This window comes from Engraulis encrasicolus, chromosome 15, assembly GCF_034702125.1.
Source record: "Engraulis encrasicolus isolate BLACKSEA-1 chromosome 15, IST_EnEncr_1.0, whole genome shotgun sequence".
Classification (NCBI taxonomy): Eukaryota; Metazoa; Chordata; class Actinopteri; order Clupeiformes; family Engraulidae; genus Engraulis; species Engraulis encrasicolus.
Genome location: NC_085871.1, coordinates 21863208 through 21879252, shown reverse-complemented (window position 1 = coordinate 21879252; position 16045 = coordinate 21863208). Strand labels below are relative to the sequence as shown.

The window sequence follows — 16045 nt, the reverse complement described above, 5'->3', positions numbered from 1 at the left end:
ACTCTGTGGGTTTTCGTCATTGAAACATATAAGTCACACCTATAAGTCACACCTCAGACCTTCCAGATTTCAAATATATATATATGAAATAAATTATATAGCTGGCCCAATTTAAAGAAAGTGAAAAGAAATCTTTGAATATTCTGTACTCTCTGCCTGTAGCAGCCACACCTATAGCTATTCACATGTAAAGTACTGGTGCTTGAGTGGCTATTCAGAGGTGACAACACGCCCCTTTCATCTAGGATAAACACAGCCATGCTGCTCACTTGGCCACAGGACAAAGAGAGTGACAGGGGTGTGTGCTATCAGAGCACATGGAGATTGACAGGGGGGTGTGGGCCATTAGAGGTTTTTCACACCTATCTCATTAGTATTCAAATGAGACAGGCAGTGACATGACATAGTGTTTCTTTTTTGCATTTTGTATGAAAACAACAAAACATTTCTAAATGCCCTTTTTACTTTTATGCAGCCAACACATTTGTTTCTTTCAGATTATTTCTTGTCAGGCTTTTCACAATACAACCATATATTCCACTTTTGCATAGATGCTTACTGTTAGTTGAAAATACTTGAAAATGTCAGGGTGGTGCAAGCAGCCTAAAAACATCTGAAAGGCCTTAGACCTCAGGGGGTTAAACAGTGTAAAGGCGTGCATTTAAACAGTTTTAGGTCACCGAGGTAGAACCTAAGAAGAAATTCCTGATATGAAGTGGAGGGAAGTTTGTTCAGGGTTAACTAATAACCATTAGAAAGCTTTCTGGATCAGATAGCAGCTTTTCATTCTAGAAGGTCATAATTATTTTATAATCATGGATAATTATGAGTGCCCAAAACTTTGTGTAAAAAAGTCTATGAAATGTAATGTATTCTGCTGCACAACTGTAATAACAACACAGGGAAATATTGCCACCTGCAGGCCATCAACCAACATGACAGGTCACCAACATGTCACAGCAACTGTGACAAACCAACTGTGCAAGTTTGCACAGAAAACACAGTTTACACTTTATTACGGTTTAGGAAAGCATCCAGCAGCATCAAACTGGATGTAGTAGTAGACAAATATCCCATGCACCATCCATCACACTTGGATTACTATTGCTCACAGCGGTTTGGCCGTTCAGACATTCTTGAGGTGAGATCTAACGGCATGTCCCAATGTTGTTGCTGCAGAACGAGTCTGCAGTATGGCATCATGGGCCTGAAGAAGCTGAACTACGACAGGAAGGAGCTGGAGAGACGCCGCGAGCACAGCCAGCACGAGATGAGAGGTGAGCAGAACACACGCTTCACACTGCACTTCACACTTCAGCAAGTGGCGAGAACAGACAGACTGGCATCATGAAAGGTGTGCATTCTGCATTTTCTTGTTAACTCGTGCTCTACAACGCTGCAGAAAAGCAGTTCTCTCGTCAGTCGAATTTATGCTGTCTGGAGGAGCACCAATGATGGGGCCTCGCAGTATGTATGTGATTGTATGGTGTTCTGTGGATATCTCATACAATGAGGACCTCCCATAGAGAGAGTTGACTCTATTATTCTCCTTTTGAGAACCCGGGACATATACATTTCCTATTGTTTTTTTTTTTCACATCACCAGGCTCGAGTTGTGTCGTGGTGCACACACGCGAGAGTAGTTCAAATCGGTATGTTATTTATACGCATTGTTTTGATGCCATGTTGGACAAAAGAGGAAACTGAAATAATGAAGTGTGGCTACATTACACGCATAGAGTACTCTAGTGTCAAATGGAATATTGTCAGTATTTAGTTTTAAACAAGATTCTGAATATTCCGTTTACATATGTGGAACGATATTCTGCTACCGGAATATTATATTGACAGTCTCTCTCTCTCTCTCTCTCTCTCCAGACGTGCTGGTGTGGACTAATGAGCGTGTGATTCGCTGGGTGCAGAGCATCGGCCTGAGGGACTACGCCAACATCCTGCTGGAGAGCGGCGTCCACGGTGGCCTCATCGCCCTCGACGACAACTTTGACTACAGCAGCCTGGCTCTACTACTCCAGATACCCAATCAAAACACTCAGGTTAGAGTTACACACACACACACACACACACACACACACACACATTGATGAAAACAGCCTGGCTCTACTACTCCAGATACCCAATCAAAACACTCAGGTTAGAGATACACACAAACACACACACACACACACACACACACACACACACACACACACACACACACACACACACACACACACACACACACACACACACACACACACACACACACACACACACACACACACACACACACACACACACATCGATGAAAACGGCCTGGCTCTACTATACCCAATCAAAACACTCAGGTTAGAGATACATACACATGCACAAACACACACACACACACAGACAGATGAAAACAGCCTGACTTCTTTCTGGGTCTGTATTTCCTGCATTTAACCCAAATTGCATCCTGTTTCGGCTACGGTTTCGGTTTCGGTACTGTACTTTTGTTTCTAAATACGGGACGATTCCGAATTTCAAGGGACGGTGTGTGTGTGTGTGGTCACAATAGCACATCAGCATGATGAAGAGCTGAAAGGCACTTATTTCATCTACACTACAGGCACGTCAGATCCTGGAGAGAGAGTACAACAACCTGCTGGCTCTGGGCACCGAGAGGAGAATGGATGAGGTGAGTGAGCGCCTGTCAGCCATCGTGAAGTCAGATGAGAACATAGAGGTAGAAAATAACACTAGAGAGGACCCCGCCCCCCCTTTTACGGCAATCTGTAGCGGCCATTATCTGGAGGTAGATCAGAGAAATGGAAATTAACGGAGAACGAGGCTCACCTCTGTCAAAAATGGCTTAATCGTGTGAAAATGTCCATCAACACACTATACAAGGACACTAGTTGAAGTGTGTTGCTAACTATGTTCATAAAATATATTATTTGATTTTTAAATGTATTTTATCGGCTCATATGATTTCAGTAGATATGTAGCCTGACATTTCAAATGTGGTCTTTGATTAAAGTGTTACTTTATATTTACACAGTTTTAGTTAATTTCTTGACATGGGTGGGCGTGTTCTCCATTGACTTGCATTGCCTGAAAGTACCTACACTACCTACGGAAGTTGGGAAGCTCCAGCTGCCATTTCCCAGTGCTGTCGCAAATTGCTGTGTCCTCTCTAGTGTTATTTTCTACCTCTATGGATGAGAACCTCTCAATCCACAACAAAGGTAGCCTAGTAAACTAGCGCCACCCGCTGGCGGCAAACATAATGGAAGTGGAAGACTAATTGGAAAAAATCTAATCTAATTGAATCGTATCGTGGGACATTCTTAAGCATTGGAAATGATCAAATCGCTGCCTTAAGAAAGCGATATTGAATCGAATCATTGTGGAGGCTGTGATTTACACCCCTACAGTCTACAGCATATCATCTCCTGAAACATCACGTCTTTTATGCTTCTAACTTTCCATCGCTCGTCCTGCCTCTGTCTGTGCAGTTTTTCTCCTCTGGCTGTCACTGCCACTGAGTCTATTCTATTGTGTTCCACCTGTGTGAATGTTCCCTCTCACCTTCTGAACTCTGCAGCTCTTTGAGTGTGTCTCTTTCACACTTTCACTCAACCTCTCCATCTAGTAAGCTTAGCTGTCAAGGATAGATTCCATTTGCTCTCTCTCTCTCTCTCTCTCTCTCTCTCTCTCTCTCTCTCATCCTTTTCCCCGGTCATCTACCCTCTGTCTGACCCTACACCTAGTAGGATGTGGTAAATGTAAATGTAGTGTTTCGAGGCAGAGGAGAGTGTGCGCAGTATGACTGTTAGCTGGGCTAATGTGAAGTGACAGTTGTAATCCATGCTGAAGGGAAGAGCTTTTTCTTTTTTCTTCTAGAGTTCATCATGTGTGCCTTCATTTCTTCCATTGCCCATACAGTATATCTTTATTTCTATCTTACGGTAGGGACACATAGACGCCAATTTGGCCAAGTGAAGCGAACTTCGCCATTCATTCCTATGAGGGAGGCGAAAGCCAGCAAACAGGAGCAAAGTGAAGCAAAATTATTAAACCAAGTTTAATATTATGCAAATGAGGAGCGAGTTTCTGTGGCCTATGGTGGTCAATCAAATCAACAACATAACTGTTCCATTCCATTTGATTCGCCCCGACGACCTGATGATGGTTGACCCGTCAGAACACTGAACACTGAATCCCACCTCTTATTTCGCCTCCTATGTGTCTCTAGCGCTAGTGTTTGATCATATCACCTATACTTCTTTCTTACTATTTGTTCCCCTCTCTCTCTCTCCCTCTCTCTCTCTCTCTCTCTCTCTCTGCTGTTCAGGAGTACCGTGGGGCGTCGTGGAGGAGGCAACAGTTTCCCCCACGTGACATCCACGGGATAAGCATGATGCCTGGCTCTGCAGAGACGCTACCCGCCGGCTTCCGCCTCACCACCACCTCCGGCCACCGGAGCAGGCTGCCACCCGAAGGTGAGGAGTGTTAACTGCACCTCAGTTCTCGCCAATATCAAAATGTGCAAACACGTACACACACACACACACACACACACACACACACACACACACACACACACACACACACACACACACACACACACACACACACACACACACATACACACACACACACACACACACACACACACACACACACACACACACACACACACACACACACACAAATCGGCTTTTATCAACACTTGCAGTCTCATCTGTGCAGGTGTAGTTGCAAGCCTCATACACACACACACACATGCACACACACATGCGTGCGCCCACACACACACACACACACACACACACACACACACACACACACACACACACACACACACACACACACACACACACACACACACACACACACACACACACACGTACACACAGTTCCCTCATATTATTCTTACTCAAGTAAACTATATGTCTTGAAATCTATATATATATGGCTTGATCAATATGATGTGATTGTGTGTCCTTACAGTTCACTCAGAACATTCACATTCTTTGTTACTGCTTTCTCTCCAGTCCATGTCAATCAAGACACATAACATCAGTGCCATGCCGTAAACGTACAGAAAAAAAATCACTTCTGTGTCTCATAAATAGTAATGTGTGCGGCAGTAGTGTTGAGAATAGACGGTGTGATACCCTGTGTCCAGGGCCGGATTAACGCACAGGCTAGATATGGCTGCAGCTTAGGGGCCCCCACCTGCCAGGGAACCCCCAATTGGCCAAAAGTGAAAAATTGCAGAATTGTGACTAGATGTCATATTGAACATTTCATCTGTCATGTTGAATACAATTGGTAGACAGATTCCCTAGCTCGTGAATATGACGCTATGTAAATTTGTCGCGAAATTTGACTTCAGGGGGCCCACCGCAACCTGTAGCCTTTGGGGCCTCAGCAGGCCATCTTAATCTGGCCCTGCCTTTGTCCCATTTACATCAGAGTGGCCCTGCCCTGACTGCAGAACTGAATTGAAACACTGCAGGCCACATTTGTATGCAGGTGTGCATATACTGCAGTCTCCACAATCTCCACAGGCTATCTATCACCTTATACCATGCACAATACCAACACATGTACGCACGCGCACGCACGCACACGCGCACACACACACACACACACCAACACTGACCTTAGAAAGTCAGATTGCACAGACAGAAATGCAGATACACACAAATAAAACAGAGTGAATGACTTTCACCTTTACCATATCAAATAACAACACATACGTGTGGGCACGCGCATGCACGCACACACACACACACACACACACACACACACACACACACACACACACACACACACACACACACACACACACACACACACACACACACACACACACACACACACACACACACACACACACACACACACACACACACACACACACACACACACACACACACACACACACACACACACACACACACACACACACAGTATATGTGGTGCCCCCACGCATTATATGTACTTCACAGATGCCCCCTTGATCAACAATACAGTATCTGTAAGGCTTGTGTGGCATGGTGCCTCCTAACTTCCTAATTGTTTCGTGCCCCTGGGTTGCCACTGGCCCTTATGGATAATTAGACCATAATGTACACACACACACACACACACACACACACACACACACACACACACACACACACACACACACACACACACACACACACACACACACACACACACACACACACACACACATATGCACGTGCACACACACGCACTCACACTCACACAGCATTGTCACATGCCACATCCATTCATTCTGTGTTTCTGTTGTTCTCTCTGGTCTGATCTGATGTTGGTGGTGTTGGGCTGCGGCTGGGCAGTCCTGTATGAGGTTCTGGACGACAGTCCAGACGACATGTACTTGGACTGGTTCCAAGGTCAGGTATATACTGTACTTCCATCAGGTGCCCCATGGGGTAGTTACTGTATTTGCCCCTCCTCTCCCTTCTCCCCTCCAACTCTCCCCACCTCATGGAGAGCTGTCAGAAGGTAAAAGTTAAAGTAAAAACTTTGCCACATTTTCCTTCCATCACAGGTGAATACACAGTGAGTTTTGCGGAGTCACTTCAACACCTAGAGAGTCCAATTGACTGCCACACTGACTACGTTTACATGAGACATTTAATTCGGAATGAACTCCATTTAATTCTGAAGAAAGCTTAATTGTGCTTTGAAAACGTCATGTAAACACCTCTTAATTCAGAATTAAAGGAAAGACCAAAGTATACTCGATGGAACTATTTAGCTCTGAATTATTAATTCGGAATTAAAAGCATCATGTAAACGTAGTGATTGTTTCTGAATTTTGGTTAGAATGCCAGCAATACTAATCATATATTATTTTCTTGTCTTTTTTCTGTTAAACCACTTCACATTTTATGTTTCACCACATCACATTCGCATACTATGGCTTGTTTGAAAGACGACACTGAGGTACCCAAGGGTGCAAATGGATTGTTCCTATGGTAAACTAAACAATTGCTTTTTTTGGGCAAAATCACAGTTTTTCCTTGAAATGTAGATGTAGCCATTTTTGTGTTTACTAGATTTTAACTTTTCCACCAAGTATTTCACCAGTTTTTTCATCATAGCATTACCAAAATCACACATACCAAGTCTCTTAGTATAGAACAAAAACATCAAAACGTGTTTGTACAATTCACACCCTGATGAAGGCTGCAGCGCCAAAAGTTTTTTTTTTTTTAACCACATTAATCAACTGAAGGATTTTTTTCCATCCAGTGTTTGTACAATTTTGGCATTCAATGCATGTGTTTTGAAAAGTACTATTGCATTTTTGGCAGTCAGTATTTTAACACTCTACTATTTGGTCCAACTCTCCAAGTTTTGATTTAACACTGCAAACTCTACTGTGCATCTGTGTTGAGGTCTCATCGTGATCAGCTGATTCTGGGCTGGTTGGATGGGAAATGTAGCAGGGGCTCTACTTTATAGACTACTTTTACTTACTCTTTGACAGCTCTGCCCCCATCCTTTGTCCCAATCTCTTACCAACCCCATCCCCAAGTCTCATGTGCAGTTCCCCCCTATCTCCCTCTGTCAGCTCTTCTCTCTCTCTCTCTCTCTCTCTCTCTCTCTCTCTCTCTCTCTCTCTCTCTCTCTCTCTCTCTCTCTCTCTCTCTCTCTCTCTCTCTCTCTCTCTCTCAACTCAGAGGGACACGATCAATACATATCTCTGTTTCCAAGACTTCCATAGACTTCCCTTTTTCAAGGGGATTTGGAAGAACTTTTGTTGTGTGTGAAGTCAGCAATATGGCGCCATGTTGTGCTTGCAGAGCCATTTGATTGGCTTGTGGACAACTTCCTCCTCAGCCATATTGCTTTTCCGATCCGCAGAAAGGAAAAGGGAAGTCTAGAAGAGGAGATTACTATAGTTTTTTATTTTATTTTTCTATCTATCACATTGGTAAGGAGCTTTGTTTGAGGGCAGCCATGGCTCAATGGTTAGACCACTGGCCTTTGGATCAGAGGGTTGCAGGTTCAAATCCTTACTAGCACCTTCATCCATGGCTGGGGTGTCCTTGAGCAAGGCATCTAACCAACCCTACCCAAAGATGGGCACCAGCACAATCGTTCCAGACAGACTTATGCATCAATCAACACAATTATTTTTTAAACACTAATTTATCAACATAATTTCCTCTATATTTTCCAGGATGCTCATGTACCAACATTGATAGGATTGAAAACAAAACCATATGAATTAACAGCTGTGCCACATTTCTGTTCTACCTGCCCTTTTTTGTTGTTAAAAGAGAGTACTGGCCAGGAATGCTTCTTCTTATCTAAAGGCCTGTACGGTTCTAAGGCCTAGAGGGGTGAGTGTGGGCTCAACGGCTGGCTTGAACTAGCCAACAAGAACCGGAATCTCCAGGGGGATGAAGTTAACCTTCAGATGAAGTTAACCTTGTGACAGTGGTAAATCATCTAATACAAAAGAATGGATTCCTTATTTTCAAATGATACATGTGGGCTATCTACTTGTAGGTTTATCACTAAACCATGTTCTTGGAATATCCTTCAGGTTTCTTACTGCAGCTCAATGTTCCCACTGGACACCCCTTAGTCTTCTCAGATTCTGGCCAGAGTTCTCATTTAACGGTTCTGTTCAGTTCTGTTCTGGTGTGTTCTACCCCCTCCGTGTTGTTGGACTCTAGACCCCATATACCCATTTCTCTCTCGCTATCTTGCTCCATCTTTACTCTATATCACTATTTTTCTGTTGCTCTCTCACACATAGTTTCTTTCTCAGTCTATCACACTTTTCTCTCTCTCTCTCTCTCTCTCTCTCTCTCTCTCTCTCTCTCTCTCTCTCTCTCTCTCTCACATACATCACTTCTTTGTCAGTCTATCACACAACTATCTCTCCTTCCCCCTCTCTCTCTTTCTCTCTACTTATCCTCTCTCTACCTCTCATCTCTATTACACACCTCACTGTCTCTCTCGCTCTCTGTGCTGTCCTGGAGATTAACCTGACCTCCTGACCTCCTGACCCCTGGTGGTCGCACTCACTCCATAGGTGACCCTGACCTGTGACCTCACCTCAGGGCCGCTGGGCTGAGCTGAGTGGGCGTGGCTTGGCTTGGCTGGCTCAGTGCCATTTTGACTAACCACTTGTGATGTTTGTACAAGTATGGAGTGGACTACATTTATGTATGTATGTATGTATGTATGTATGTATGTATGTATGTATGTATGTATGTATGTATGTATGTATGTATGTATGTATGTATGTATGTATGTATGTATGTATGTTCTGTATGTGTGTATGTGTGTGTGTGTGTATGTATGTATGTATGTATGTATGTATGTATGTATGTATGTATGTATGTATGTATGTATGTATGTATGTATGTATGTATGTATGTATGTATGTATGTATGTATGTATGTATGTACAGTATGTACGTACGTATGTATATATGGTTTGTGCATGTAGTGTATGTCTGTGTGTGACAAGGTATAGTATGATGGTAAGTAGAAGTGTGAATGTGTGTGTGAGATGTTTTGAGAGACCGAGTACATACTTTTGTGTGTAAAAAAAGTATAGTAGCATATCTATACATGTACATCACAAAAATGCCATCGTAATGTGCATAAAAAAACACCAACTCCAGTCCCCAGTGCACAAGCCCCATAATACTGTATAGCTATTGACTGTGTGCTTGTGTCTGTCGCCCCCTGCAGTTGGCCCCTCCGCAGTGCAGCGGCTGGACAGCTCCACGATAAGGACCTATTCCTGCTGAAGCCTACACTGGACCACAGGGGGATTCTGAGCTGTGAGTGTCATACTAATTCGGCATAAGTAGATATGAAGAAAAAGAGAAAAAAGTTACAACCTGGAACAGGGATGGGCAACTTTTATGATAAGGAGGGCCACATTTTTCCATCGCCACTACCTAAGGGCCACATAACCACGGGTCTGACAGCGACTCGCAGTTTGAGATGCAGTTGAATAGGTGTATTCAATGGTATTCAGAAGATTTTTCACTTTTCACCACAAGATGCTTTGACTGAGCCTGTCATCATATCAAGCTTATGTACTCCAGCTCCCATCTGGCCAGGTCAGGAGTAGTGTCCCAGAGGGACTTAGCGAAGCCAACGCTAACGACGAGATGGCTTTCAAGAGCTGCCAACCTCATTGGGCCACATGTGTTATATGCCAGCTTAGAACACTAATGTGTAGCGCCCAAGAGCTCAGCTGCATATGCTCCACTGACTGACTTGCATATGCTTTAGTGCAGGGGTTCCCAAACTTTACCATGGCAAGGCCCCCCCGGCCAGACGGCCGAAACGTCACTTCACCATTAAAACATGGAGCAGAGTGTGCGGCATTCTTTTCTTTTTCTTTAACATTTATATGCTCAGGAAGCCAGCACCTCAAGAAAGACTTTATTGGTGTGCGATACCTCTTTTTTTCTAAAGCCCCCCCCCCCCCCCCCCATATGCTGGCATATTCCAGCCAAGGCCCTCCTTACATGGGTTGTGCCACACTATTTTTTTTGTCCATACCCTTTCACAACCATTAGTCTAGGTCTGTTAGTCAGTATAATGTTCACAGATGAAATAGAATGCAGTTCTTAACTAATGGGAATATTGTTAAACATATTTTTTTGTTTATTTTGGTTTATTTTTTGGTGTTTTAACTTGTGTGAGTAAATAGCCAGATGTAATACATTATCACATGTACATTACATGAATTAAACATGTATTGCTGTAGGTATAATGTAATAATATATACTTTCTGCGCAGAGTATTCCAATAAAATATCTAAAATTGCATCAAGTTGAAACGTATGCTTTAGTGATTAAGCATGCTGAACTTAGCTTAGGGGTATACATATGCTAACGTGTGTTTTATTGGCCAAATGTTTACACAGAGGTATTGCACAGTAGCATGAATTCAGGTTAAAGACTACAGTAGCTGCAGCTGTTTTTAACTTGTGTGGGTAAATAGCCATACGTAATACATTACCACGTGTATATTACATTAATAAAAACATGTAATTCTGTAGGTATAATGTAATAATCTAGGCATTCTGCCCAGAACATTCCATCCAATAAAATATCTAAAACTGCTTCATGTTGAAACACACCAGAGTTCTCAACGGGTCGGGTCAGCCCGACAAACCCGACGGGCCCCTTGGGTTCGGGCCGGGTTCGGGTCGAAAATATAAGCATATGGCTTGGGTCGGTTCGGTCCGCGGGCTCAATCTTTTCCGCCCAGTGAAAAAAAAAATCAGTTCTGCTGTTTACCGTGAATCATGGCGAATTTCCCCTTGATGGGTCAGTAAAGTTAGGCCTATCTATCTAAATATCTAAATGTGTAACAAAGGTCTGGCAGGCTGCTGCATGCAACATTGCACGCAGTGCTTAATTTGTAAATCACAAGGTAACGGAACGCAAAACAAACATGACATCACAGCGATGATGATGAGGTCCTGACAGAACGCACAGAAAAACTACACTGGCTACAATTACGCAAACGAATAAAAACGGGAAAAAAAATCTTAGATGCAATTTTAACGATATTGAGTCCCATGTCAGCTCATGGAACCATACTTTTGTTTCTTAATACAAGGGACGGTTGGCAATCCAATGGCTATTTTAAACAACAGCCATAGTAGCCTATTTAATACTGTAATGACAACAACCAATAGGCCTATTTTTAGTTTGATCGCTAACTTTATGCTTAGTAGTCTCAGCAAATTCAGTGCATGGAAATTATGCTTATGAGGTGAAACGAAGCCGAAGCGGTCTTCTACTAGGCTACATATGGAAAGGACAGTGGCTTTCCAATTAGGCTATCCTTTCCCCGTATTCACACAACGTTGGCATATGCGTATTAAACGTTAAATCCACGCTTTGTTGGCGACTTTGTTGCATATAATTTGGCTAATCCGCATGTGCTGTTGCGATATGCCACTTCACTATTTAAATGGCTCGTGCACCGATGGTAAGCGAGCGGCAGCGAAGACGGCGATTTTTCCGGTAGACTTGACTTTTCACACTGACTGTCTGCTCGCGCTTCGGTCTGGTTGAAAATCCCCCCAGCCAATGTTTTATTTGGAGCGTGTAGGCCCTGTTTGAATGAAATAACACATTGTCTTTGCTGTTTTCGTGCTGTTTTCGACTTGTAAGCAACTGTCGGGAAGGAAAGGCGCGCACACACATGGGAGCGCTCGCCAGCCGAGGAAGATCTCATCCTCTCACCTAGGCCATCTGTCTTTTTTGCTACATGGCTTATCCATGCATCAACCGTAGCCCAGGTGCCACTAGAAATTAGTAGGCTATGTCCAAAACCTTGTGTGCCGACCAAAATTTGATGAAACTTTTAAACAATGTTTGGCACAGCCAGGCTTTCCATCTCATCCGCGCATATGAACAAACAAGGAGGGAGGGGCAACTTCACGTAGCCTACATTTAATCAGACACTCGGGATGGAAATGTAGTAAGCCTATAGGCATGTATACATTTAGAAGTCAAAACAAAAGGTGGATTGTTGTTGCCGTGAAGCATGAGGCGGTTATTGAAATCGCGCTGTGGATGATTCTGCTTAAATAGCAAGAACGTAAGTTTCCCCATTTTATATTATGTTTCTATTGTGGAAAATATCTTTTCACTAGGTTTTTAAGTGGGTTATGCAATTTACTGCACATAAGTGCCCTTAAAGACCCACCACAACCCGTCATTCTCCATAGGATAACGTGGGGAAACTCGACCCCCGACTTCGGGCCTCGGGCCGGGTTCGGTTAGATAATTCCAGTGATGTGTCGGGTATTATCGGGCTCGGGCTTTAAAAGCCACGGGCCGGGTAGGGTCGGGTTGACATTTTCAGGCCCGTTGAGAACTCTAAAACACACATCCACACTGAATAACCATTTGGTCGAGTTGTTAACACCATGAAGCATGTTCTAAACTCACGCCTGTTTTTCTGTCCTTTAGGTTTGAACCGTCAACACATGAGTCTTGCCTCAATGCCAACCTCCAATGGTCCAATCAGCCACGAGAGATCTTAAAAAAACCTAAAAATATCCGATGTGACACACTGCCAAGAAGCACTCTCTTTACGGGAGAGGAGAGCATAGGGGGAATGGGAGGGTGGGAGAAGTGGAGGTGGGTCGCCTCCACCCCCTGACACCACCCGCACCCCTCCACACTTACAACAAGCCAAGTCCACAGCCCAGGGCACCCTATCTGGTGCTAAAACATTATCTTCAGACCACAAGACCCCACACCAGTCGCCGTTTCCACCTTTTACATGTACCATATCTTTGTTGAGAATACGTACTGTGTGATTTCTTCTACAGGAGATGTGTAGGTTATCTGTAAATGAATATAAATATGCTGTTTTTAATATAAATATGAATATATACGAACACACATCTATATTAAAAAAATGAAATGGGGTGGGGGCTGATCGATAAATCATACTCAAAAGTTTGTGGAAACAATGTTCCTAGTCTTAAAGAATAGAGAGAAGGTGAGAGGTAGAAGAAACGAAACGAAAAAAAAAGATGCTGCTCTTTCAATGTTTCTCTTGTCCCACATCAATATGATGATTTTGTAAAGATGTAGTTTGGTTTCATTTGAGTTTTTGTCCCCCGCCCACATAGCTGTTTGCAAGTAAAATTAGAACCCTGGAGAAAGACTTCAAGGCACCAAAGATTCTAGAACAAACCTAGCATTCTAGAATCCTCTCCTCAGCACTAGGACCTGCCACTCTGTTCAAACTCTCCTCAACTTTTTGAACACTTGTACAGTTCCTCCTCTCATCTCTGAGGCAAACCCAAAACCACATGTTGAGAACAAGAAGGTTGTTAAGTTCTCAACATAGATAATTCGAAAGCCAACAAACTGCAAAAAGGAACCACGAGGTGACGCTGCGTGACGCCTTCAAGACCCAGCCAAAACGTGGAACACACACCATGGAATGAACACCTCCGCACTACAGGATCGTCAGTACCTGCACTGCAACTTCAGACAGAACCACTCACTTCTAAAAGTCACGCACAGCTGGCTACGAACTCTCACATCACCTGGCGGTTTCCAACTGGTGTTCAACCTGCCAAAGCTCAACTGCTAGCCAGGACAAAAAGAATAACCTTTCTGTTTTTTAAATAAACAAACAAAAAAGGACAGACTGCTTAGCTCATAGTGAACGTAGAGTGTGTATTCAAGACAAAAAAAAAGATATTTAAAAAATTATAATAATAATGTTGAAGTCCAGATCCAGATTTTAAAGAGACAAAAAAACCTGTTGCTTGCTGTGACTAACTTAAGTGTAACTGTTGACTCTTTTGGTTTCTGTTGGAGTCGCCAGGGGTCGGTCCGCCCTCTTAATCTGACCCCCCTCCTGTCTGTTCTGACTTTTTTCAGTTCCGCCCGTGAGTGCAACTGGGCCCTGGCCTTACATCGCCTTGCTTTGCACGAAGAAAGAGAACAAAAAGAAAAGAAAAAAACAAACTTTAACAAAAAAAACTGAAATACAAAACAGAACATTTTATTTTGTGTCCATTTTTTTTATTTATTACTGATTGTATTTTGGTCAAAACTATGTGGTGATCAAATTGAATTTTCATTGTCAATAAAAAGTAATGTCAAATGTATGCATGTGTGGTCTTTTACAGTAGGCTGTTTTTTTTCCCTCAATATGGCAGTTTTACTCTCCAACAGTCTTGTGCAAAGTAGCAAAAGCAGTACAAAAGAATGAGGTTTTGTTATTTCATTAATGCGTTCAACATAAAAGTATGTTTCCTTCAAAATTTGTGCCACTGAACATATACATAATGTGCTTGTTATTAAGATACCCCTTCCAATATACACTAACATTCAAAAGTTTAGGGTCACCCTAATTTTTCAAGTTATCTTTTTGCAATTCAAGGTGTAGACATCCATTTAATAGCTTCAAATGGTACAAAGGTCAGTGCTGAACAGGTGAAAAAAGGTTTGATTACCCATCAAATTATTTAAACTTACTAGACAGTCGAGTTGAATCTAATCAATCAATCAATCTAACCAATCTTTTTACATTATACTACTACCATTATTACTACACATTTATTACATAGCAATACATGTACATGATTTAATACATTATTCAATAGACATTTGATTGGTTTATTAGATAATGCATGGAACCACGGGAAAGCGCTGTTCCTGCATTTTTCCAATGGTAGGTATATGGCATTGTATTGTCAAAGTAGCTGCATGAAATTCTACCCATAAGAATGAACCAGATAGGACCTCTTATCTTGAATTGAATCAGTGTAAAGACACGTGTCATATACCTGTATCTGTGAAAAGTTTAGATTCTCTTCTTTCAAATGATATGCATAACCTCCAACAATGTATGATTCAACAGGAGCAGACATCCACTTTAATATTCATGGGTCTCATACTGAAGCTCTCATTGGGGAGTGGTGAGGGATTCTGGAGTGTATCTCTCCCAGGGAGTAAATTAGTGTACAACTGAAACAAGGGGCTATTATTAATGCCTTGGGTGTCTACACTTTGATTAGGCTAAAGTCAAAAGATTAGTCATATTTTGGTCTATTCTATACATAACTTTGAATAATGCTAAATCAGTTATTGTAACATTGTCTAAAATTTCATTCCACAGTTACTTTTCCTAACGTCAACTTGCTTATCTGGTGCTTTAACTTCAGAAAGCAATGACAAAACAAACTGATTTCAAACTAGAAATGAAATTGAAACGGACTAAGCTGAATTGTCAAGAAAACGTACAGTATGCCGTGGTCCCTAAGCCTGGTGACCCTAAACTTTTATGTTATACTGTACTGTATATGGTATACAAATGCAAGGACCGCTTCAGACTACTTCACTGAAAAAATGACACCAAGGTGACTGTAAATGTTGAGTGGAGAATGTTGAAGCTGCACAAGAGCATGTGTGCATGTCACACCAGTAGCTCCAGTTCTAGAGGGTGAAAGAGTTCCAATGCGATAAACAATTATTGCATCAGAGAAT

At 42.5% G+C, this 16045-nt stretch overlaps 1 protein-coding gene across 1 annotated transcript in view; it reads left to right on the top strand.

Annotated features, from left to right (window-relative positions):
• ppfia2 (PTPRF interacting protein alpha 2) overlaps positions 1-13100 on the top strand; it is a 368722-nt gene extending 355622 nt beyond the window's left edge. The window contains exons 28-33 of the mRNA XM_063217227.1: positions 1180-1277; positions 1879-2054; positions 2606-2674; positions 4334-4481; positions 9744-9835; positions 13001-13100. Coding sequence (XP_063073297.1) covers positions 1180-1277; positions 1879-2054; positions 2606-2674; positions 4334-4481; positions 9744-9802 — 550 coding nt within the window. The 3' untranslated portion in view covers positions 9803-9835; positions 13001-13100. The remainder of the gene's footprint in view (positions 1-1179; positions 1278-1878; positions 2055-2605; positions 2675-4333; positions 4482-9743; positions 9836-13000) is intronic.
• Positions 13101-16045: the final 2945 nt, after the last annotated feature.